This window comes from Bombus terrestris, chromosome 5 (assembly GCF_910591885.1).
Source record: "Bombus terrestris chromosome 5, iyBomTerr1.2, whole genome shotgun sequence".
Lineage (NCBI taxonomy): Eukaryota > Metazoa > Arthropoda > Insecta > Hymenoptera > Apidae > Bombus > Bombus terrestris.
Window position 1 is genome coordinate 9,829,648 of NC_063273.1, and position 25,663 is coordinate 9,855,310.

Consider the following 25,663-nt stretch of genomic DNA (forward strand, 5'->3'; position numbering starts at 1 on the left):
AATGTTCGTTAAAATCAGTCAAAGTGTATATATACAAGTTTCATAACAGTAATACTAGCGCATAATTAACTATTGCTATTTATTACCATATCATTATAATGACGGTAAATACATGTCTGGAAATGTCTTAGTTTTATGAACTCTCCTTAAAATAAAAATATTATTCTCAAATGCATAAAAGGTAGCGTATCATATTCTTTGAATTAATTTTTTAAATCATTCAACATAAGAATATAAAGTCATTTGTCTTCGCATTTTTTAATGTTACCAAAAATTGAATAGCTGTGTTACTTTTTTGCCTTTGGGTACTCTAAGATTGGAGGTGGAGGTGGTGTTGGTTCACTAGGATTTCCCAACCAAACAGATTTACTAAAACGACCTTTTATAACAGGTGCCTGCCATTTATTGCTGCACATAACTGTAACTGTAGGCTTCTCTGTAGTGACAGTTGCTATAGTTACTGCTCTGAAAGCGAAATAAGATTTATTTAAACATTAGTCATCAATATATAATTAAAATATACTACAAACAGAACATAAATCTTGATTAAAATAACAGTAAAAAAACTTACTGTAAGGTAATCTACTATTACCAAAAACGTAAAGGAGTTATTATCAACAATTATTTTCCATTGAGAATTATTCGATACTTTAAGGTAGGTAAAAATAAAAAGGTGTATTGTAATATATATTCAGCATTTATTAATGAAAAAAATACGTTACAAATTGAATAAAATATATGCCTTTTGTAAAATATTTTTCAAAGTGTACATATATAATAATTCAATATTTACAATAATTTTAATGCTGAGAAAAACTATATATATGAGATTAACACACCTAAAATTTATCATTTAATGAATTTTGTTATATTACAAGATATAAAATACTCTCAATTAATAATCTCTTTAACGATATATTCCTTACTAATTCCAAATAGCAAGGTATCGCTCTTTTTGAAGTAGCAATTTGTTTCAAATGGATATGAATAGACAATAAAGTTATTTTAATAGTTATTATATATAAGATAGGATTTATTATAAATGTTTCTAGTGGAACATACACTTTATACTTATTTTATTCAACAAAAAGATACAAATTACTAAATCAGTAGGGTAATGTACGGTGCTATGAAATTATAATTAATAGTAATCTATTTAACTACTAAAAATAAAAGATGTATAATTTTGTTAAAAAAATAAAGGTAATTCTCATGATAGAAATACAAATTCACTATTTCTCACAAAATGTGTGCACATTGTATGAAATAATAAACATGAAACGACTAAGTATGTTAAAAAATAAATCATTTTCTCTAATGCCAAGGCACTTGGTTTGGATGACTGATGGAACCCAATTTGTAGTACCTTGTTGTAGAAGATGTTTGTTGTATTCCTGTTGAATGATTGGGTGGTGTTGCTACTGTAGAAGTTTCAGCACTTTGAGCAGAGGTGCCATCACCTTTCAACACAGCAACACATTTCCAATTATTAATATAATTATCTTTCCATAATCGAACGCAACCATCATCTCCTGAACTTGCTAGAATAGTTCCCATAATGTTCCAACACACTCGCCATACAGTAAAATCATGATCAGAGAACTGTGCTGCCACATTAATTTCAAAACGTGATGAACCACTTTGTGCATTATCCCTATATTAATAACATCTTCATGTAGTTTCTTATACACTTCATGTTTGTACGAATTTTAAAACTTATACTCACACCATAGGTTTTAATATAATTATTTGCACATCTTTTGATGCAATAGCTAATGTGTGAAAACTTCTACCTAAATTTGGAGCAAATGCTATATCATGAATAGGATCTATAATATTTAATGTTTGAGTTTTTGTCCATCTTCTACTACTTTCAGAATATTCATATATAAAAACTTTTCCCTCGGATGATGGATTTGGATCATCACTTCCAACTGCTATCATTGGATGATGTAACCTAATGTGAAATAATGGAATATTTGACACCTATATCTATAACACATATTATAGGAATTCAGTAGTAATTTATTCTACCTTGAGAGAGATGGATTCCATGAAAGACAACTGCACTGAAGTTTACAACTAATATCATGTTGTAGAGTCCATTGACTTAAATTCATAACATCAGGTGCTTCATATATCCTAATTACACCGTCTTCACTACACGTAGCTAACAAAAGTCCTAAAGTTTTAGGTGCAAATTTCACATCTGTAACAGACTTTCTAGAATCTACTAAGTTTGTTCTCCTAACCCAATGTCTCATGCCACGTTCTCCTGGTCCTGATCCTTCTCCAACTAAGTAAAATTAATAACATAGTTTTATGTTTATTAGTTAATCACAAAAATAATAGTTCTACCTATCTCTTCCCATACAGCAGCTGTCCTATCAAAAGAGCATGTTGCTAGAACTTGACCAAACTCTGGATGAGCCCATGTTACTTTCCACACAGACCCACTGTGTGCTTTCCAAGATGCAGATAAATGCCAATTTCCATGTTCGTCTTCATCCCAGACCTATACAAATTTCATAATCCTCATATATGACTATGATAATGTTACTGTGTATAAATACAAACGACAAGAGTATAAATCTCACTTTCACATATTGATCACTAGAACATGTTGCCATTCGTTGTCCATAAAAATCATAAGCAATATCATGAATCAAGTCTTTATGTTCCGCATTAATACTGTGCGCTTCGAACATTTTTGATACGTTTTAGTATTACAGAATAAAATAATATCCAGTAAATATTTATGCGTGCATCGATACACGTAGAGGTTAGGAGGTAAAAACTTGGAAAACTTTCCTATAAAAAGAGTCCACTGTCAAAATATCGGAAAACTAAATTCTATAATTCAATATTTTATAAACATCATATTCCAATTCACTAATTTTTTTACAATATTTATTTAGCATGTTTGTATTAGAAAGGAGGGAAAATACTGTACAATACAAGTAATACTACTAACATTCTTTACAATTACTTTAAGCACATAAAGAAAAAATACATTTAAAATTTTTGTAATAGTATGATTAATGCTAAATCAATCGAAAAACTTTTCTCTTATTTTTTAAGCTTTGCATTTTCGGTATATTATTTGAATGAATTTCAATAAACCATTGCATAAAAGCACATTGTCACTAGTATAGTGAATCAACATATTGTCTTTTGACGTGTATATTGTTAATGTATTTAAAAATACTTAAAAATTGACTAAATATATTTGCTGCGCTAATGAAACATAACAACATATCATAATAATTGTAAATATATTCTAGAAAAAATTAGAATAATCGCGCGCTCACGTATTATCAGAGAGGAGATTTCCTTTTTGGTATTATGTTGCTAGTTATATTTAGCTCTCACTAGTAATATCTGGTAATATTAATTTAAGATATATATAAAATATAATACATACTACTAATATGTATTTATCAATTCATTTTTCAAACACGACATAGAATACCATATATTTTATAATATTTTGTTATTTTATATTTTTATCTCATAGATATCGACAAGCAAGTCTTCCGGAAAATTCTGTTACAGGTAAAGAGATTCATGATTACAACTCTGTGACACATAATCGTCGAGTTGTAGAGTATAACGTGTCAAACCACGTATGTAATTTAAATATATTGAACTGTGTATTATAAAATAATTTTTCAAGGTAATTATGTCCCTTTTGATTAATTTGTCCTTTAAGTATATTTTTTATTTAATTTTAAACATTTTTCTCATTAAATCAAAGATATAAAGTAGGTAAGAGTTAATCACATAACCTTTCAGATGATCACAGATGTACAGTTGGCTGTATTCTGCAACATTCTTGGAGCGACATTATTTTGCTTAGTATTTCTCTTTCACTACGTATATGCTAATTATTCGAAGTAAAGGAGTAATATGTTGCTGAACATAACCTTAATCCGCTTCATCAAACACTAATACATATATTGATACATTATGTATTGTTTTTAATACATAATGGTTACTTAAAGTAAATGATATCATGTTGGTAAATATATTGTTTATAAAATAAAAAATTTTTACTTTCTTCATTCCTTGCATAAATAGCATGTAAAACATATACCAATTGTAAAATAAAGATTAATGGATATATAATCAGTAAAATATGTGTAATATAATCAGTAACTATGATAATATATTTTTTCTTTTTTTATCATGAATGTATAACTTTAGCTGTACTTCGGTTTAGAGAACATAAAATTATTGACTTCTTTTATACATTATGATAGTTTTCGACACGTGGAATCCAAAAATGCAAATCTTAATTTTAGGACTCCAGTGGTTCAAGAATTATGTGCATATAAAATCAAGTGCTTTTAGTGTATTTTAGCGTATGCATTACTTTGACGCCATGTTTGCTTCTATGCATGATTGGTCCAATGATTGGAGTCGCTGTATGTATACAAATGAACGTGGGTGCATTTGTGGCGGGATTTTGAATCATGAGTCATGAGTATTGGATTAGATTTGGGTAGGTTTAGGTTATATTCTACTCTTCTGCCGCCGTTACGTTAGTATAAGCTAATATTCGGCGAAAGTCAGTTCAACACTCATCTGTATCCGTAGTACGGATTAATCAGATGATGGATGGAAGTAATATAGTGTCATGCTAACCTATAAAATACACTAAAAATGCTCAATTTTACGTATGGATAACTCTTGAACCGCTTGATTTCTAAAGTTAAGACTTTTAGATCCTACGCGACGAAAACTATCAAATAACAAAAAATGTCAATAATTTTATATTCCCTAAACCGAAATTAAACCGTAACTTCTAACTAAATAAAATTTTCATTTACTCAAATAAAGTAAATAGGTATAAGATATAGGAATATATGTGAATATGTATACATGTGACTAGTTCCTATCTTCAGACTGTTTCAAGATAATGAAGTTGGTCACTTGTAGCTTTCAGCTTGCAGCTCATAATTATACATAGTCAATCCATGTACATATTATGTCTTTTGCATACATAGCTGCGTATAGAAAATTCACAATATAGTTTTGGACATTTAACGTGTAAATTTAGAAAAGTTAATCAACAATGACTGACGATTCCAATGGAGAATCCACATTCGAATTTGTCGAAAGAAGAACAGATGAATCGTCTACATCTGGAGAAATCGTAAAAACAGGTAAGAATGAAAGGCAAAACATAAACACCTGCGTATCTGTCAAATTCCTTCGCAAGTAAAAAGATTTATGTTCACTCTAATTGGCTGCTAGTTTTCCGTATAGTGCAAAAGATTTTAGAAGAAAATTATAAAAAATTAATTCTTGAGAAATATAACAAACATAAAAATATTATAACATAAAATGAATGTAATTATGTATCTTATGTCAAAACATTCTACGATATATTATTTAAACGAACAATAAATTTTATTTGGTAAATAGGACAAAAATAACTTATTACTTGATGAAGGTTTTTTTTATTTATTCAGATACACTAATGTATTAGGACAATGTGTCATTTATATAAATAATGTAATTTCCAGATTCTTTTAGCAGTTTGTCTTCATCAACATCTTTATTAATGCCATTAGGTGTATCAACATCTACAGGGAATTTGTTATCAAATGTACCACCACCTAGTGCATTGCCTATTTTTATTTCAAACCCTGGAACAATGTTATCAGAAAGGCCTAATAATTTAGAATCATCTTCACAAAAGAAACTTCATGAACAGGAACCTAATAAATCAATGTTAAATACTGTTATTCAATCTAAACCATTACAGCAAGAAACACATCAAGTAATTACAACTCCTATTGTTACTCCGTCCATACAAAATGTACAAACTACAGTGCCATCAGAAAATATAGTCCAAGATTCAGGAATGGTTGGAGGTGGTCTACTGTCATGGGTTAAAGAAACAGTAGTAAATAGTAATGTATTAAGCAAAGTTGCAGAAAAAGCAAAGAACAGTGTTAATACTATGATCACAACATTAGATCCTCAGATGCGTGAGTTCATTTGTAAGTAAGAAAGCTACTAATCCTGACATGCAAGTAAAAGCAATTTAATCCTTTTCTATTTTGTAAATTTCTTGATTATTTCTCCTGGCTTGAGTGTTTTGTCAATTTCATATCTAAATGTATGTCACTGTATCTATTAGATTATATTATTGCATCATATCTGAAAGGAACATATATATGTACTGTGTTATTTTTGGATGATCTAAAAACCAAACTTAATTTAGTGAACTGTGCTGTGTGCTGTTTATCTGTCATTTACAAAATATTTTTCCTCCTTATTTTTCATTTATTAAGTAACTGAAATTATAACATTTGTATATGTGAAATAGTGTTCCAAATCACACATAAAATAGAGTGATTGTATAATTTGTATTACAAATAAAGTGATAATTAAAAATAGTAATTAAAGTAATTTTATAAGTAAAGTTTTCATTAACATATACCTATGCACAGTGTTGTGAAGAAGTAATTGTTGAAAACAACTTGTAATAATACAAAGAAGTACATTCTATTTCATCATGTTTTAATAAAATGGCAATTAAAATTTGAGGAACAATATATAGATTTCACACTATTAATATGTGAATGTAAATAGCAACATCGTGACTGTGCAACATGTTAGTTCATTTACAAACATATATGCAGGCTCTGTGGAAAATATACTTTTCAGATTCTGGTGGTGATATGGAGATTGTAGTTGCATCAGACAAAGATGTTAAAATAAGTTCTGTTCGTCAGGCTTTCCAAACAGTTTTTGGGAAGGCAACAGTAACGTGAGTAATAATCATGAATTGTATTCATTTAATTCTATACTGCTATATTTTCATTAAAATGTTGATTATTTTGTAGTGGTATATCAGTGGAAAGTTCAGCTGTGGCTGCTCAACCAGTTGGTTTTGCTGCGGGTGTGAAAGGAGCAGAAGAAAGAATTAATTCTGCTCGAAATATTCCGACTCTTCCAAAAGATATACCTATAATTGCAGTAGAAAATTTTCTGTTAGAAGTTGGTGAAGATAAATGGTATGATTTAGGGGTGATACTTCTTAATGATCCGAAACGTAATGTGAATTTGCAAACGTTCACTCAAATGACTCCAGTGCCAAGTCAAATAGTAACAATGGCACAAGAAGCCACACCTGAAGATTATCCTCTTAAATGGTCTGGATTATCAGTTACTGTTGGTAGTTTAATGGCAAACAGTTTACAGGTTGGTATAAAGAAAGTAAGCACGGTAATTGTATAATTACAATTCTAAAAAAGTAATATATCTTTGAAGGTTTCTCACAATGAATGGCATCATGCACTTACAGGAATTTCCAGAAGAGACATTATACTTTTAGCAGCTCAATCACTAGCTGGCATCTACAAAAACACAATTAATCCCATCTAAATTTTTATGAAAAATATATCAATGCAATTTATCAATGAATTGCGTTTTTGTAAATGCAACTATAATAATTTATAGAGTAACTTGAATCAATTATCAAAATTTATTTCTTAGACTCTTATTTTTTACGAGTAGCTAACATTACATCACATTGTTGAAACAAAGATCCAATTCAATTAACGTGATATACTTATTAAATTAGTATTTATAAATTAAGGAAATGTATTTTAATTATATGTGGTAATATGTACAAAAAATTAATGGAATGAAGTCGAAATATATCAAAAAATAGGTTTGGTATGTTGAATGTGATTATTTCATCACATATGAATTATTAATATTAGATGTATTGACACTATAGTATATTTTATTAAAATAAAATCATAATTTATACATAATTTGAACATAACGTTTTTTTTACTTGTCTTAATTCTATCAGATTTTGGAATGGTTGGGTATTTTTAACAAAGATAATAAAAACACTTCCTCTCGTAATTTCATTTTTAATTTCTTGATGCATTTCGTTTCAATGAATACATTGCTGTTGTAGATTTTTTGTTATCAATAACTTCGAAATTCGTCCAATCGTTTGAAAATATCAACAAAAAAATTAAAACTAATTGTGGTAAAAAAGCAATGTAAAAAATTACAATCTTTTGTTTTCATTTGTTATATGAAACTGGCAATAAGTTACCACCACAATAAAAATAACAATTGAATTCTTATCTGATGCTGATATGCTAAAAACAGAAAGCCACTGGGATCTTGATAACGTGTGGCATGCTTAATTAAATAAATGTATAAAATATTTCTCCTTGCGCCAACATGCGTACTTTCCATTATAATTACAATTTATTGTTTTTTTTTCATATTTATAATCATGTATTTCTCATGTTTCTTTGCGCAAAAAAAAGTTCATAATAAACCGATGTAGATTGTATACGGTCCGAGCAATATTAATTGAATTACAATATTTAAATAGATATTTAAATATGGTGCGCGAATCTATGGTTACAATTTATCAAGGTATGCATTCAAATCTGGGAGACCTTCCTTCAATCCTTTTCTTTTACGTGTTTCCTGTAAGAACAAGAATTATTACACTTAATAGTAGTCAAATGTATCACATCTCACAAAAGGAAGATATAAATTTGTATGTTTCCCTATTCAGGTATACTTGAATATGTCACTAGAATACCAAAACAAAAAAACAGTTTCTTTTCCACGAGATTAAAAATGGCAATGTATTGATATTTACTCATTACCATCAGTTATGACCGTGGGTAGTTATAAAAATTTCAGAACAGATAAATTACCTGCACAACTTGATAAGGTCTAGAATTAGGTTCCATTGGATCACCGGGCAAGATCTGCCAATGATCGAATACACATTGAGGGAAAGCTTGTCCGCCGGTGTTAGAACGCAAGTCGGCAGTAAAACCAAAGGACTCATTAACTGGAAGATATGCTTTAACTACAAACATAGGTGTACCAGCAACCTGTTGTTCTTCGAATACGTGACCTCTTCTTCGGTTAAGCACACCATAGATACCACCGACAGCTGTTTCAGGACACTATGACAATTTTATTACATTAGAATACAAAAACTTAACATACTAGTTATAAAATCTTCAGTAAATTATAAAACTAAATTTACCTGAATTTCGCATAAGTAAACTGGTTCCATAAGTCGAGGAGAGGCAGTGAGAAGACAAGCATAAAGGCAACGTCTTGTGGTAGGAATAATTTGACCACCACCTCTATGAATAGCGTCAGCATGTAACGTCACATCGTGAATGTTGAAACGCACACCTCTCAAGTTTTCTTCCGAAAGAACACCCTGTGAAATAATTATAAATAAAAAATTACTTCTGAATATCTTTTTCATTAATCTATGATATTATACCTCTTTCGTAGCCCATTGGAATCCAGCTACAACAGAATCCTTAATTTCGTTAAGATACTGTACTCCTTTCGTACAATCTACAAGAATGTTGGGTCCAGTTCCATCAGGTCCAAAGCACCAAATCTTCCTAGCTTCGCTAACATCGTAGTCATACTTTTCGTTCAAATAACGAGCACGTACTTTGAAGTCATCCCTTGGATTAACTTCACCCTATAAGATTATAAACATTAAATAGAAACAAAACAAGAATATTAATTATAAATTTTTATAGAATGGAAACATACACTATCGATATCTTCAGCGAGACCATCAGGCATAGGACACGCCATCATGAATAACCGATTATGCTTATTAGGTGATTTTGAAAGACACATCTGATTCGATTGTTCCGAAATTGTTTCTCTGTAAGAAACAACAGGATCCGATTTCTTAATGGGTATACAAGCATGATCTTCTTCCAAGTCCTTTAAACAAATTTCAAGGTGCAGTTCTCCAGCACCAGCAATAATGTGCTCTCCTGATTCTTCAATAATACATTGTACCATAGGATCTGATTTCGCCAAACGTTTAAGACCTGAATACGAATTATTTTGTTAAAAAATATTAACACTTTTATTAAATGAAATTTAGATGACGATCACTTTCAGATTTTCAATTAAAATCACGGTTTATCATAACCCAATGCTCAAAGTAAGGTTTCATCCTTATTTAGACATTAAATTATAACAAATTATATTAAATCAATAAATAAATATACCTTCAACTAATTTAGGTAAATCTGCTGGATTTTTAGGTTCAACAGCCACACGGACGACAGGTGAAACCGAAAATTTCATAACTTTCATATTGTGTGCATCCTTAAACGTGGTGATGGTACCAGTCTTCACTAAGAATTGATCAACGCCAACAAGTCCACAAATATTACCTATTTTGAATGATAAAAATAATCTGTTGTAATTACATTTTTTATACGAAATAACATTTTAATATTATCAATTTAAGCGTCAGTTGGCCGTTCTATTGTCATTCAGAAAAGGTCAGAACAGGTAGATGAAAACAATCATCATAGTACTATTACTTGAGAAGATTTGGAACCAAATGAAGGATTTACTGACCAGAAGGCACATCTTCAATCGCCTCAACGTAACGTCCCATCATCAAAATTGTACGCTGGATAGCTTTCTCATAAAGATCTTCTTTTTTACCCGGTTGGAAATTAGGTCCCATAATACGTGCTTTCATTCCAGTGCTTACTTTTCCAGAGAATACACGACCGAAAGCATAGAAACGACCTTTGTCGGAGGTCGGTACCATTTTTGAAACATACATCATGAGTGGTCCATTCGGATCGCAGTTCTGTAAAATAAGATTTCAATTGGATATAAAATCAACAAGTTCACTTTAAAGCTGAATTAAAAATTGAATTATACATATATCAATCAGTTACTACTCATATCTACCATATATAAGTCAGAACAGGTCTGTGAGATTTCATCATATATAGTAAAACTAATTAAGATTTTTTATCTTAAAATTATATTATTTATACATACCTTAATACCAATTGCAGCCTCGTCATCAAGCGGACCTTCATACAACATTTCCATACGATATTTCTGCGCGGTAACAGGGGATGGTAAATGAATAGCAATCATCTGAAGCAAAGCTTCTCCAGCTGGTAACCATGTTCTCATGACAACCTAAAACGGATTATTATACTGATATATACTCACTCATGATATTTATTGATTAATTAATTAAAACTAAAGTATTATCAGAATAAAATATTATCGGTCAAAGAAATTCTGTAGAGATGTCAGAAAAGTTTTTTTTTTAGAAGTCATCATAAATATTTCCAAAACATTCAAATGAATTAAAATGATAGTTTTATATAGAAAAAGTTACCTTAAGAAGAGCTTTGCCATCCTTATCTTTATCTTCCGGTTTTAAAACAATTCCTAATTTTTGCAGCAGGTTGTCTGCTTCATCTTTTTTGTAATTCATTATACTATCAAATACCTGTTAATTTTGTATTGTTATTAGTAAAAAAAAATTAATATTTATTTATCATAAGTAGTTAATAATTAACATACCTTATAAATTGGATCTAAGACGTACATGCAAAAGGATCGTTTATTGTCTGTTTCCTTCTGCTTGCTCCACTTCTTAGTTTTGGGGTTAAAGAAAGATTCTCCCCATAATCTATTCATAAGTTTTACAACGTCAATTTTAAATTTCTCAGCATACATTTCAGAAAATTGTTTTAATGTAAACGCCCAACCATGAAGACCAGAACCAAAACCGACTGAACCTTTACTAGGATCTACCTATTTGCAACAAACATAATTAATAAGAATATTAATATAAAAGTAAGAAACAATGTTACATAGAAATAAAATTAATTCATTTACTTACTCTAACTTCACCCATAGGACCATCATCGTCCGAATATGTTGCAATAATAACGTTAACGTTTTCAACAATACGCTGGAAAGTTTGATAAAGATCTTCACTATCAAGCTGAAGTTCTAAAAGTGCTCTGTCCATTTTGTTCATGAACAACACTGGCTTTATACGTTCAGCAATAGCTTGACGAAGTACAGTTTCCGTTTGCACACATACACCTTGACAAAGTATAAAAAAAATTATGATTTTCATGAAATGAAAATATAAAAAGAAAACAAAATTCTTTAAAATAAAATTGTAGCAATTGTGTCGTAGCATGCTAGTCTCGGACATAAGGATAGAGGTCCACCAACAGCGTTTAAACACAGTTGCTATCATTTTAATCTTCTTCCATTGATGCACCATCAACACTGTCCATGTGCATCAGTCAGTTTAACCAACTGATATACTACAGAGTAACGCTTTTTGTGCTGGAAGGGATATTAGTTTAATTCAAATTACATCATTTAAAGTACGCACCAGATACACAATCAACAACTACAAGAGCTCCATCAGTTACTCGAAGAGCAGCAGTTACTTCACTGGAGAAATCAACATGGCCAGGTGAATCAATAAGGTTAATCAAGAAACCTTTTTCATCCTTGTCACGTTGATCAGGATTTGTAATGAAAACTAAGTCTTTCTCTTCAAGTGCAAAGAACATAGAAATAGCTCTGCAATTAAAAATATTACTTGTAGGTAGGCAGTTAAAAACATCAACTGATAAGATTAAACAGATTAAACTTACGTGGATTTAATAGTAATACATCGTTCCTGTTCATCCTTGCGAGTATCTGTAAATCTGGTTTCACCAGCTTTAGCACCAGCAATAATACCGGCCTTAGACACAAGGGAGTCAGTCAAAGTTGACTTTCCATGATCAACATGCGCAATGACAGACATATTTCTGATGTTTTTCTTTTTGTCCATCATAGCACGTATCTCATCTACCGTGAAGTTCACCTGTAACAAATAAAAAACTTTTTAATGCTAAATATATAGGTTTAACATGATTATAACTAATTAAAGTTGATGAAACTGATTACAACATATTGATTAAAATTTTCTTAATCGAAAATGACATTCTACAAATCATTTTTTAATTTTATGTTATCAAATATATTATTTTCTTAATATGTTCTCAATATTTTCCTAAAATATGGAATATAAAGTTTGAAAAACAATTTTATCTCAGATAAAGGAAAAGATAAAATGATTTTCATACTGACCATATTGAAATCAAAGCTTCATAAATCTTAACAAATATGATCAATATTATTTAGAATAGAGAGAATTATATTCCTGTATGAATACTTTTTTTTTGTTAGAGCTTGACCCTAAAGTGTCACAACTTCTTCGTTTTCTATATACAGTGTGCAAGGTATTCGACGTGTTTTTTTGTGCAATGATGCTCGTTTAGATTGTTCCCGCAAAGTTCTCAATTCACCAAGAACCATCGAGAACATTTTCTTGAAGACTCACGATGTTTCGAGAGCATGCTGCGATTTGTAACAAGAGACTACAAAACTCCATGACACGTTGCCTCTTGAACAAGAGACGAAACATATTTGAACTTCGAACATAGGGTAACTTCGAAGCATTGTGTCGGAAAATTTTTCAGGAATATTTCGCCAGAATTTTTGCTGAACCTTCAGAGCTTTTAATCTTGGCATATCCATCGCGAGCCTCAAAATTTATCTTCAAAGGGAGTTGCGCAATCCCAAGTAATCCGCCAGTTTTCAATTTTTCTGAACCCAGGTGACACTCGGTCTTCAAAAATATTCATACCTCTGCACTCCACACATCGTACAGATTTACAAGTTCGTTTTACTTTGGAAAGATTACACTTACCATTTTGGATGTAGTCCGATTTCCGTTGGCCTTAACAGAAATATACGTGCACCAACAATGGCGGACTCCCTAGGAAAGAACAGAAGTTCTGTGAAAGGAACGAACGTTTCGTACACGATAGAGGGCGTTCCTTGTCACGCGTATTTCGTGTTATGCACAGGGCCAATTGGAATTTTGTAATCCCTACCACGTGGCTTAATTTGCGCGCGCAGGTTACAACCGATTGTAGGAGAGTTTAAAATGCAATCCGTTAATCTGTAGTAGTATAACAGCTATTGTTGTGCTTAGTGCTGCCATCTAATAATTTAAATTAAAATTGAGACAAAAAAAGATTGATAATGAAACGAATGTTCTTCTAATTTATATTTTTTTCTTCATTTGTTGTAAAGATTATTAAATTAAAATTGTTTCATTTAGTGTTAGTAAAATGTTTGTATGAAAAGAGAAGGACAGGCAGAAAAAGAAAGAAAACAATTCAAAGGTTACAAAAAAAACATCGCTTAGATATGAATACGTTTATCATTGAATATTATTTTCTTATTCTATCTTAGATGAAATATTCATATAAAATATTGCATTGGTTCAACAATAAAAATTATATAATCTATTATATTAGACATAGACAAGTGTACAAAAGACATAATTACGTACATATTAAGAAAATAGTAACGATTGTGCGTTTTCTTGTAAAATGATTACTCTTAGAAACATTAATTTCGGTGTAGTGTACATTAAATCGTACATATTACATAATATGGTGTTCCACTCTTACAAAGAATAAATACACCGTATTTCTATTATTAACTTTTTTGCTTTATCTATATTTTCGTGTCATTAGATACTTATATGGATTTAAAAATTATATATAAAATTTATGTGTAGTCTATCGAAATGTAATGCTTTAAATGAAAAAAGAAAAACATAAATAATAAAATCAATGTTAATTATTCTTCAATATACGTGTGCATTTGTTTTTTACGATGTATTAAATCATTAGTATTTTTCAAACAACGAAAACACATTTTTATTGGCACTTCAAAATAATTAGAAGATCGCTTATTACAACTTCATTAATTAATAAAAACATCCCAATTGCACTTAATCAAATATTGATAAAATTATTATAGAAATAAAGTTATAGTCTTAAATCTACTAATTTTTTACACTGCATACATTTAACGAATCCATTGGTATAATATTTTGAGTGAAATATGGGAAAGATAGTTTGGACGATTGATAGGGGAAATATAAATATTGAAATTGGTAGCTTGGAATTATTGGATAGAATTTTTGGATAGAATTGTCAACGGAGCTCATGACTGAAAGTTGGAAGTTAGGTTGGACAAATTTTTGGAAATCGAAATTGAAGTAGCTTGAAATTCTGCAAGAATTCAAGAAAGTCTGCAATTAGGAAACTTATAAAGATATCTTAGATTACAGAAACCTTTCGACATCAGTTGGAATCATAGTTTATACTTTGGAGAATGGATGACAGCAATCTTTTGAAATCGGTAAATTCGAGTTATATTTTAGATGGCATTTTTCTATCGTTTTCATCAAACATGGAGAAACGCGAGCCAGTGTGCTTCACAAACTAGGAATTAAAACGAATCGGAAGCAACAAGAAGATAGGCTCTCGCAAGATCTACCCTCTTGGTGCTATGATCTCGTTACGCAACACCCTGTTAACATCCCCACCGCGTGTACAGCCCTTCGTCAGCCTCCGATTCGGTATCGTGTATAAAAACATACGGCGGAGTCGCTACGTCTTTCTCGTTGTGCACGTGAATCAACACGTGGCCAGAGGAGATGGCCATGGTAATAGGTTTTTCGGAAACTTATTGATGACGAGCAGATTTTCTGATGAAAATTGTACCATGACAAATGGAAATAGGCGATTTCTCATGCGTGTTTTTTTATATGAGAGTATTTTTCCTTCCAATTGGAATTATGGGCTTCAATGAAAATGGGATTTCAGAATATAAGATTACAATAAAGATAATTATCACTATTCTATACTACTAGAATATTTGGAAATTTCTACTATTTAAAAATAGTAGTTTACCAATTACACCAGATAATAGCAACATTTTATATAAAATATTGCTTAAGTACCTACGTTATGTAACTTAAAAATGGCACACCCACGCGTTCACATTTTGTCGATATTATTTTCCCTTATTATTTATTACCGAACTATCTGTATAAGATAAAATCTGTATAAGATAAAAGAACAGGCTTAAAGAACGACCGTTTTAATTATCCACCGAAGTAATTACAAGGGGCCGATGGACCATCGGTCGATAAGTCAAGAATCATTTCATCGATACTTCATATCTGTTCCGTTTCTTCTTCGCTTCCTGTGTATAGAAATACGCTTACTCGCACGAAGTAAACTATTGGAACAACGCTGGAATATCTTCAAGTTTTCTATTCTTCTTTCCCGAAACGCTTCTCCTCTTAATTAAGTGTTTCTCCGTATACGAAAGTTTTAATTACCGCACTGGATGGAAGTAAAAATTTCGCTGTTTTTATCCATCACGATATCTCTTAAGTTGCAACCAGATGTTTATGAAATTTAATAAACAGGAATCATATTTTAATATCTTGGAATTTTTATATCGATCTTTCAGATGCTTAAGTGGAAGCTTTCTTTAGTTTTTATTCTCGTAACAGATTATAATTAATTCATGATTCGTGATATACAATCTCTATTCTTCCTACCATAGAAGTATCGTCATTAATAATAGTAATTAATGATAACACCACAGAAAATAATAAATCAAACTTCCTTCCTTCTCAACCAAACTACCCACAAATCGTTCTACACTCGTTTCAAACTTCCACGCCAAACTTTACCACAACAAAAGCTTCCTCAACTTCCATTCTTACCATCGAAGAAGCACTATCATTGATCACCACTGCGAACGATAATAGAACTTCTCCTTTTAACCCAATCGTTTGCGAACCTCCGTGAGCTAACCTACGCTGCACGATCTTTAAATTTGTATATTTCGAAACAAACAACCCTCCGTACTCGCAACCAAAGAAATATCGCTAACTATCATAGTAATTAACAAATCAAGCTCCCTCTTCGTTCATCCGTACTACCCACGAACCAACCTCTGTTCCACAACTTCAAACTGGCACAACGCGTCCTGTCCAAACCAAAACCTTCCTCAACTTTCATTCTCGCTACCAAGAAATCCAACCTCAAACTCCACGCTCTCACAACCCTCTCAAACCTTTGCGACTTCGCCAACTTCTGCCTCCTACCATCATCTTCCCCAAAAAGAAGGGAAAAAACGAAAGAAACAAAAAAAGGCAAAAGCAAAAGGAGGATAAAGAAAGATGCACGACCACAATGTCTCGTTACTTCGCGACGATATTCACCCCCTGGTCCACGACGTGTACACGTATATCTACGATGTATAACGGATGCAGCGTGTAGAGGGCGATCGAGGGCGACGAAAAAGCCGGACATGTACGAAACTAAGGTGACAGAACGGATGGTAGACGTACGTAAGGACAGACGGCCGATGTCGATAGTAGCAAACTCGCGGAGGCACGAAGGAAGATGAGGTCGGAGGTAACCCGACACCTGGCCGCACCGAAGGTAACGTGAGAGCCCCTTTACCCCTCTCTGTTCCTTTTCCTACCACCTCTTCCAGCCTCCTCGCCGGCTGCTCGTGCTTCCGTGACCACGATCCATCCTCTCGTATACTCATCCGCGGAACCGTGAATCCATTAGAAGGACAGAGACGAGCTTACGCTTCTTCGTCGTCCCTCATCTACCTTCGTGAAAGAGTCCCTTCGAGGTTGGGAGACGCGAGAGAACTCAATTATGTCCCATGGGGTGAAGATTAACAGCAAGCTTTTTTGCCTGGAACCTTTATTACGTAGAAGCCTGACTTTTGGATGACTCGAGGATGATGGTTACGTTGGATCTGAGAGGTGGAAAATTTAGGGTGGTTTTGCGAAGGGATGTTGAATTTTCTAAGTATTTGTCGTATAGTATGGCAACAATAATGTAATGTTTATTGCAGTTTCAGGTTGCACGGGAGTCATAGAACGGACTTGGTTTAGTAAGAACAGCTTACGATTAGTCTTCTCTCCACGTCGCAATCTTACCGCGTTCTGTGATACCTGTTATATGTATGGATGGACTGCAGTTTTTTTTATGGGAATTTGTATTTTTGTAAATACTTAGTTACGTAAATGGGTATTCAAACAGAAAATTATTTCATCCATTGAACTAGTATTCATAATGTCTAATTCTATAGTGGGAAAGCATTATCTTTTTTGCGTTCAGTGAGTAATTTTAGTTATATCGTAGTTAGTTAGGACTAGTGTTTATACTTTGGTATATCTATGGTAATAAAATTTTGTTATCTGATTAGTTAATTGGTGCGTAGAATTGTTGTAAGAGAATATGTTGACGGTGGAGCAGGAAGTTAGAAAGTTAAGTTAGTTTCCGTAAATTCAAAAGACATTATTTGTTCTTAACGGTGGTTAGACTAGCAAAAAGTGTTTTACAGTCATTGAAAAGGCAAAACGATAGTTTGCTTCGTCATTTCTCATCATTTTTAGACAGCATTAAGTTATATCGTGTAGTAGAACTCGTGTCTAATATAATATTTATATGTCGGAGATGTAGGGACATCAGGCCTTTCTTTAGGAAGATTCCCCAATACTTGGGCTCGAGGTGACATAACTGGTCGCCGAACGTAGCCACGGTCACGGGATGAACGAAATGTCTTACAAAGGAGGTACCGATGTTGAGGGACACGCTGTATAAACAATCGAGTCTCGATCAGGAGCAATGTTGGTTTACGCGGGACTGCCTAGTTACGGCGTTTGGGAATTTGTTGATATTCCCGATCGATATGTATTTGACATATGTGACTGTATCTGTCTTTTATTTTGCAATCTCCTTGGAGAGTTTTCTGTCATCGACTTGGAGTGAGTCGGAAAGTATCCCAGCGTCAGAGTTAACGTGTCTGCGTGCTACAAAATGTATTCCATTGTACAAAGAGTTTACCCGTTGACCGTGGATTCGTAATTGAGCCCAGGAACATTGTCAATAGCTTTTGTTATACTTATTAATTATTTCACGCCCGAAATCCTAACGATAACCCGATAACCCGACATATAAATATTGAAATCATGAAATATAATAACAGTCGCATATAAACAGTCGTAACATCTCTTTCGCGTTTCTTCCTTAAGAGCAACCTTAGTTTCCTTTAATATATTGTACTAATTCAATACTTATCCTTCATTATCGGTGTGTCTTATGATTTTCTATTAAAGCTATTTTACAATACCAATAAAACATCGATATTCTACGCCATGAAAACACAATTTAGATACAGAAGTTTCGAGCAAGAATCAACCCTTTGCACTAGGAAGACTCCAGTTACGCCACTGTGTATGTAAACATATATTCAAAATAGATAGGTATGTATTGCTTTAAGGTGATACGCAATAAATATATACGAAGGGCAAAGAATTATATTTTCGTTAGATAAGAAGAAATATTTTTCCATTCGCTTCTCGATGCATTTTGCATCTTGAAAAAGAAAATCGAGAGCCATAATCATTTCTCTATTTTTCACACGCTTTCGAAGTCTTATCGATATTCTTCATCATTTTGGAACATAACAAGGACTCGGTCATTCCTCAATCATTAATTTACTAAACAGTCATAACCTCAATAATATCTGGCATCGCAACGTCTCCTGCTCTACGACGCTGTATCTTAATATTTTTGTAATCAATAAAAAAGAAAACAATTTATTTGTAGTCTTCAGTTAAACTTTTAAACAATTTTTATGTTTTTTCGGCCTTACCCATCACTAGTTTCTACACCGCGCCTCCTGTCGTATATACGCACGTTTCTCCCACCAAGAACAGTGGAGCAGAAATGTGTGTATAGTTCGGCCGTTGCTCTTATTCTTAGTGCACATTTTTTAGGTGACTTTTTAACATTGCATGAATTGCATCGGTGACCTCCCGACTCATCTCTGCTGCTATATGCGTAAGTACAACATGTGTACATGTATACATTCAAAGAAAATTGCTTGTCATTTGAATGTCAAAAAAGAAAATTTTCCTTTTGTAATAAATTCTTTCGTAGAATGAGAATAAATATTTCCGTAAGAGAGTATTAATCCAATCTATCTTATGTAAGTTACTGACTTTTACTACTGATTTCTAATGTATATATATATATTCTTAAGTTTTAACTAGATGAATTTCCACTAACTACATATATAATTGATTATATTTATATAATACATTTGCTATATTTTGTTACTTACCAATCAGGGTTTTGAATATTTCTATTGCTATTTTTTTTTCTTGAAAGTAAAATATAAAATTAAATTTATGTACATAAATGTGTGTACAGTAATGTGTTTGTAAAAATAAAATCTACATTATATATTGTATTAACTTCCCAACTGTTTATTTCTAACTGTCAGTTTTGACTTTAATCAAGCATAAGTTCATTTACATAGCAGTTGTTTCTTAATTATAATAAAGATTTTAATTGTTTCCTTTCATTATCTCAATTAAGTGTGTATAAGATTTAATAAAATATATTTTAACATATTCTTATATAGAGGTTATGTAGATAAATTTGTATTAGTTATTATATGTATATAATTTTTATTTATAAACATAAAGTACTAAGTTTTATATTTCTATCACTTTTAGTACAGACCTACACTTATATTGTAATGTTTTTATCATGAAGAATTTTTATTAGTATGTACTTAATGTTTATGAGGTATTATAATTTAAATATTCTTTCTTTTATCTAGAAAAAGTTCGTCGATCAAGTTTCTGGTATTGATAATAAAACAACAAATTCTCATTAATGTCGCCCATATTCCCTAAAGATGCGTCTTCAACTGAAATGTTTTTTCGAACTGTAAATGGAAGTAAATTAAAGCTCATTGATAAAAGTACAAAGGCTAGAAATGTTATGAAATTTGTTTTATATAAGAACATACAGTTGAATGTGAATAAAACTCTCCTTTTGTTATTTGTAACAGTAGTTTTATGGAAGGCATTTAATATCTTCATACCCTTTCTTGCATGTGCATTAGTATTGATACTACAACTCATCTGTTTTGTTGCTTCTGTAAATAAAGGTCTGTTAACTAATTATAATTACTATAAACTCTTAATTTTCATCATGTTAATTCCAATATTTTATTTACAGATACACTAACAGTGGTAGAATTTGTTGGTATATATACTGAAGGAAAAAGAATATTTCACGGTCCTAGTTCATGTGAATTTATTCCCTGGGATATAGTGGTGGATATATTTATTAATGAAGTTATAACAGGAGTTGGTATTAAAAATTCATAATATGATATAGTAAAATAATTTAAAAAAGTATATGTTATTTAAATAAATGAATATATGTTGTTTCAGCAAAAAGTATTGTATTATCTTACAATTATAATAAGAGATTCATTTGGTGGAAAAGATTCAATAAAATTAGTCCCCTTATTTCAAAACTTAATACCTGAAAGAAAATGCCTGGAATATATTTACGAAAAACTAGCTGGATTGATTGGACCCAAAAAGAGGAAAATCTAACTTTAACAGTACCTGGCTCATACTGGTTGTGTCATAAGACCAACATATACAAATTTATTTTTAGGTATCACCGCACAAATAGGTAAATATTGCTAATACTAAAGCATTAGTAAGAAAATAGATTTCTAATTTGTATATTTGCAGAAATATAAAACAATTTAATTATGGAAAAGAATTAATGAAAGTTATTAGAAAGATTATCAAAAATCCACCTTCCCAGAAACAACAATTTGGTACAAGTCATCTTTTAGTTACTTTCGGTATCCTTTTCTCTATGTACAAAATAAATATAATTTTTAACTTGTCAATAATATTAAATTTTTTGAACTTATTATTAAAATTTTCTTAACTATAATTCATAATACATAGAACATACACCATGGACTAGACAAGATAAAATGTTTGCATTAATGAAGTTTAGAGAACGATCGGTTGTAGCATTTTCTTGTGCATTTATATTAACTATAACACCCATTGATTCTTTAAGAATAGAACAGAATTCAGAAAATATAATTTCTTCTGATCGTTCTTTAATCTATCAGAATGAAAATTCAAATGATACATATGAATGTGAAAATAAAAATGAGAAAGAAAGTAAAAAATGTTTAAAGCATTCTTCTAAAGATGATTCTTCAAAGACAGACGCGCAATGTAGTAATATGCAAGAAATTTTAGGATGTGAAAATAAAAACATTCAAGCAAATAATAATATAGGAAATACTAATTTAAAAAAGTTATTAAATGAAGAAACAGTAAAACAAACAGGTAACAGTGAAGATACAAATAAATTCTGTAAACATTTAAATATGTCACCTAAACATAGTATAAAACTAAATGATAAAATGAAAGAAAGTAATGTTAACTGTTTAGAAGATAGTAATATTAAACATCAATTATCGGATGATAAGATAAAAATCAATAACTGTAATATTGGAAAAGACAAAAATAATTCTGTATCAAATAATAGTAAAATGTTAAATGATAGTAGCGTTGTTGATGATATAAATACAGATTCTGTTAATTTGCCATATCAGTACTTGATAGAAAAAGAAATAGAAGCTAAAAAGCAGAATATGTTAGAATTAAATGCAAAAGATATTACAAACCATATAGAAGCACATTCAGATATTACCAAAATACAAGATTTATCTTGTCCTAAGAAAAAGAACTATGTATTAGATAATGTACCACGATCCTCTGATATTACAGATTTAGTAATGGAAGGATTAATGTTTACAATTCGTCAGGACCAAGATACTGTAGCAGTTATAGAACAAAAAACTAAGTTGGAGGTTGATGAAGTATTGGAAAATTCTGAAAAAATTGAAACAAAGGAAGGTGAAAAGTGTTTACGAAATTCTAGTTTACTTGGCTTGGAAAACTTAATAACAATGCTTGAATTACCAAAAGGAAATGAACCTGGAGATAAATATCAAAATATAGTTAGTCAGAAACCTACTTTAAGGACTCAGTCTATGAAAAAACACTTATTTAACAATGTAAAATATCCTTTAACAAATAATAAAATTAAAGAACAAAATAGTACAATTGAGTTAAAACACATGCAATGGTATCCTTTTAATAATTCTATTTCAGCTAGTACTAGTTATTCGAATAATGATAACTTAGATATTACAAATAAACGTCGCTATTCCGAAATATATGATAATTCTAAAGATGAAGAGGATGCGAAATTTATAAAATGTAAAAATTTGAAGTATGAAGAAGAAGAAGAAGAAGATATAATACCAGAAGCATTACAAAATGAAATATTTAAATTATCTACATTATCTCTTAAAGCAGATAAGTCTAAAGATAAATTAAACTTTATACCAAATAAAGATTTATTAATAGATGACGTTAATAATGAAGAGTCAATCAAATTTGAAATAGATAAGAATAAACTCAAATCTTCTTTTAATAATAATTTACATCCCAAAAGATACACAAAAAGTGATTGTTCAAATTCAGTATCTATTGATTCTCATATAAGTAAAGCACAAAAATTGCATAATAATGCAGTATGTGAATCTAAATTTAATGATACAAACAAGTACAAATCAAATGTTCCAGTAATTATCTCAAATCAAATTATTAGTCTAAATGAAATACCTTTGCCCTTACAGAAAATACTTAAAAATAAATTATCAATAAAACATAATTCCTTAAACGATAAAACTAAAATAAACAAAGGTAATATTGAGATTCACGAGACACAACCAAGTCAAAACGCAAGTAGTATTTCCAGTACACAATTAAAAAATCAAATTTTAAATAGTCATACAGAGACATCATCAAAAGATCATGAAAAATTTGTGCAAGATAGTAGAAAAACATATAATGAAAGCATATCATCCTCAATATTAAAAACGGAAGAAAAATGTTCCGACAGTTCCAAGAATATCATGGAGTTAAAAGAAGAGAAATCACAAAACCAGAATAATTATATTGACAAAACAAGATTGTCATCGAATAAAATAAAAGATGTTACACAAGAATTTTACAAACAGTTTTCACATTTGCAGAAAGAAAAAGCTCTAACAAATCAAAAACGCCTTAGATCAAGAAGAAAATCGTTGAATTATGCTAACAATGGTGAAATGCATATACAAATGGCCAAATTTTTTCAAGATATTACAAGAGGAGCCAAGGTTGTTGTAACACGTATAAGTGTAAATAAATATTCATAGTTTAATAATAAAAAATTAATCTTCAACAGTAGAAATATGTTAAATTTTCATATTTATCAACAAGTTAATTTATAGATTTAGTACTGTTATATTTAGAACATAAAACTTTCATATTTATCTATCACTTAATTTATGCATTTAGTAGTAATAAATATAGAATTTTTTGTACATGTATTTTATTCAATGACTAAATTGCAAATAAATATATATGACACTATCTAGAATGATTTATTTCAGCTTTCCAATAACTTGTTGACCCAACATGTCTTTTCTCGTTCAATTTGATCCATGACAGCTTTTAAATTATTCAACTTGTTTACAACATCTTGTAATTTAAAATCTAAATGGTCAAAGCACATTTCATTTTTATTAAAATCAAGATTCAAATTTTGACTCAAAATAAATGGTTCGTTTGTTGTAGTTGATTTTTTAAACACCTTCAGCATCTGCAAAATATAATGTGTTTACAATTGCAATAATTTTTTTTAATTTTAAAGCACGTAAAACTTAAGTCATTATTTCAAGTAAAAAAAATAAATATAACAAATAAATTCATTATATAGATATATTTAAGAAATAGAATCCATTATAAATATTTATTACATTTATCTCATTTTTTAATTTGATAGATTTTTGAAGTTCGTCGGCACATCGTGATGGATACCGTTCTCGAGCATCACATAATTCAAAAAGTGCGTCTTCGCACTGTTCTTCGACGTTGTCTAAAAGATAAAGATAAGGAGATAAACAATTCTTGCTTGTTTTAACCTTGTTCAAGTTTCTTGCACTTACTCATTATTGATAACGTTTAGACTGTAGTATCAGAATTAAAAGTGATGTTATTTTGTATTAACAGAGAGAAAATTTCCTCTCTAGTATTAATTTAAAAATAATTATGAGCGATAATAAACGAACTTGCCTGTATTAATATCTTCAGCGCCATCAGGTAGCAAATAATATTACAAGAAATTTAAACGGAAATGTTTAAATCAATTTACTCCGTTCTCAATTTATAACTCTTTTTTACATAATAATAGTTTTATTTATATGATACTTTTTAATATATAAAAGGTCACCTGAATGAAATACTTATACTTGATCTAATGTTCATGTTTCCTTTCTTTTAAAATGACATCAATCTTGTTTTGATCTAACCTAGATAAACATTTATTTAATATCATTTTAACGTATATAATAATTTTAATGAATTATCATAAGTATTATATGTTAGAGAAATTCATTGTACTATAAGAAAGATATAAACGTCTCCATTTAGATGTGAATAAAAATGCTACTGTTTGTTGTAAAAGAGTCAAATAATATATACTTTTTTTAATATATAATAGTTATTGATACAATATTATCAATGATATAAATATAATTCATTCGAATAATTAATAATTAAAATTGTAATTAATGTGTCATTCGAAAGTTAAAATTAGTTCATAAGAAAATATTCAAATCAAAGGTTAACCATTTAATCAATTGAAGATAAGTAAGAGATATAAATAACTATTTAAAATTTTGCTGAGTTGTCAGTATAAATAAAATTTTCTGGTTAACGGAAATTGTTAACATCACCACCTTCCGTCCGCGTGGCATTTATTTGATCCAACTTTTGCTGACATTGGCAAAGATACATAATTTGGGGTACACACCGCCATTAAAATTGCGAATGCCGTTATTTGCAGTGGCAAGAAACACGTAAAACGTAAAAGTAGTAATTCTTTTTTCTCAGTACAATAGGTGTAGGATG

At 30.5% G+C, this 25,663-nt stretch overlaps 6 protein-coding genes and 1 long non-coding RNA gene across 21 annotated transcripts; 3 read left to right on the forward strand and 4 right to left on the reverse strand.

The window, feature by feature from the left end:
• Positions 1-62: 62 nt before the first annotated feature.
• On the reverse strand, positions 63-3,392 carry LOC100647770 (nucleoporin SEH1). Of its 4 annotated transcripts, none has more exons than XM_012308446.3 (7): positions 3,312-3,392; positions 2,598-2,811; positions 2,359-2,515; positions 2,035-2,296; positions 1,727-1,957; positions 1,367-1,654; positions 63-465 (listed from the first exon to the last, which is right to left on the reverse strand). In XM_012308446.3, exons 2-7 carry the CDS (start codon positions 2,706-2,708, stop codon positions 288-290), a joined length of 1,227 nt encoding a protein of 408 aa, XP_012163836.1. In that variant the 5' UTR covers positions 2,709-2,811; positions 3,312-3,392; the 3' UTR covers positions 63-287. The 4 variants fall into 4 exon arrangements, with proteins under 4 accessions (XP_012163836.1, XP_003395291.1, XP_020718961.1 ...); XM_003395243.4 differs by lacking the exon at positions 3,312-3,392 and adding an exon at positions 2,975-3,258; XM_020863302.2 differs by lacking the exon at positions 3,312-3,392 and having other exon boundaries at positions 2,598-2,964.
• A 403-nt stretch (positions 3,393-3,795) lies between these two features.
• On the forward strand, positions 3,796-4,137 carry LOC100649531 (dolichyl-diphosphooligosaccharide--protein glycosyltransferase subunit 4). Its single transcript, XM_003395260.4, has one exon. It carries the CDS (start codon positions 3,796-3,798, stop codon positions 3,898-3,900), a length of 105 nt encoding a protein of 34 aa, XP_003395308.1. The 3' UTR covers positions 3,901-4,137.
• A 737-nt stretch (positions 4,138-4,874) lies between these two features.
• LOC100646138 (protein PRRC1-B) lies at positions 4,875-8,295 on the forward strand. Of its 3 annotated transcripts, none has more exons than XM_012308445.3 (5): positions 4,875-5,168; positions 5,580-6,011; positions 6,682-6,784; positions 6,861-7,218; positions 7,288-8,295. In XM_012308445.3, the coding sequence occupies exons 1-5, from the start codon at positions 5,078-5,080 to the stop codon at positions 7,399-7,401; spliced, it is 1,098 nt and encodes a 365-aa protein (XP_012163835.1). In that variant the 5' UTR covers positions 4,875-5,077; the 3' UTR covers positions 7,402-8,295. The 3 variants fall into 3 exon arrangements, with proteins under 3 accessions (XP_012163835.1, XP_003395277.1, XP_012163834.1); XM_003395229.4 differs by having other exon boundaries at positions 4,890-5,168; positions 5,532-5,999; XM_012308444.3 differs by having other exon boundaries at positions 4,899-5,168; positions 5,532-6,011.
• LOC100647296 (translation elongation factor 2) lies at positions 7,882-13,754 on the reverse strand. The gene is made up of 14 exons (XM_003395818.4): positions 13,601-13,754; positions 12,498-12,712; positions 12,230-12,423; positions 11,720-11,928; positions 11,398-11,631; positions 11,210-11,323; positions 10,858-11,004; positions 10,420-10,660; positions 10,062-10,229; positions 9,589-9,878; positions 9,305-9,514; positions 9,056-9,238; positions 8,715-8,972; positions 7,882-8,478 (listed from the first exon to the last, which is right to left on the reverse strand). The coding sequence occupies exons 1-14, from the start codon at positions 13,601-13,603 to the stop codon at positions 8,410-8,412; spliced, it is 2,535 nt and encodes an 844-aa protein (XP_003395866.2). The 5' UTR covers positions 13,604-13,754; the 3' UTR covers positions 7,882-8,409.
• A 4,717-nt stretch (positions 13,755-18,471) lies between these two features.
• Positions 18,472-24,124, forward strand: LOC100646295 (MATH and LRR domain-containing protein PFE0570w). 9 transcript variants are annotated; one of them, XM_012308438.3, is made up of 8 exons: positions 18,472-19,060; positions 19,577-19,640; positions 19,740-19,788; positions 20,428-20,760; positions 20,832-20,962; positions 21,050-21,299; positions 21,362-21,477; positions 21,587-24,124. In XM_012308438.3, the coding sequence occupies exons 6-8, from the start codon at positions 21,154-21,156 to the stop codon at positions 23,905-23,907; spliced, it is 2,583 nt and encodes an 860-aa protein (XP_012163828.2). In that variant the 5' UTR covers positions 18,472-19,060; positions 19,577-19,640; positions 19,740-19,788; positions 20,428-20,760; positions 20,832-20,962; positions 21,050-21,153; the 3' UTR covers positions 23,908-24,124. The 9 variants fall into 9 exon arrangements, with proteins under 9 accessions (XP_012163828.2, XP_012163824.2, XP_012163831.2 ...); XM_012308434.3 differs by lacking the exon at positions 19,740-19,788; XM_012308443.3 differs by lacking the exons at positions 18,472-19,060; positions 19,740-19,788 and having other exon boundaries at positions 19,504-19,640; positions 21,587-21,982; positions 22,427-24,124.
• Positions 19,228-19,593, reverse strand: LOC125385090. The gene is made up of 2 exons (XR_007224054.1): positions 19,453-19,593; positions 19,228-19,360 (listed from the first exon to the last, which is right to left on the reverse strand). It is a non-coding gene; the product is annotated as an uncharacterized LOC125385090 (long non-coding RNA).
• Positions 24,113-25,606, reverse strand: LOC100644171. Of its 2 annotated transcripts, none has more exons than XM_012308431.3 (4): positions 25,492-25,606; positions 24,700-25,062; positions 24,511-24,629; positions 24,113-24,353 (listed from the first exon to the last, which is right to left on the reverse strand). In XM_012308431.3, the coding sequence occupies exons 2-4, from the start codon at positions 24,701-24,703 to the stop codon at positions 24,141-24,143; spliced, it is 336 nt and encodes a 111-aa protein (XP_012163821.1). In that variant the 5' UTR covers positions 24,704-25,062; positions 25,492-25,606; the 3' UTR covers positions 24,113-24,140. The 2 variants fall into 2 exon arrangements, with proteins under 2 accessions (XP_012163821.1, XP_003395841.1); XM_003395793.4 differs by having other exon boundaries at positions 25,382-25,518.
• Positions 25,607-25,663: the final 57 nt, after the last annotated feature.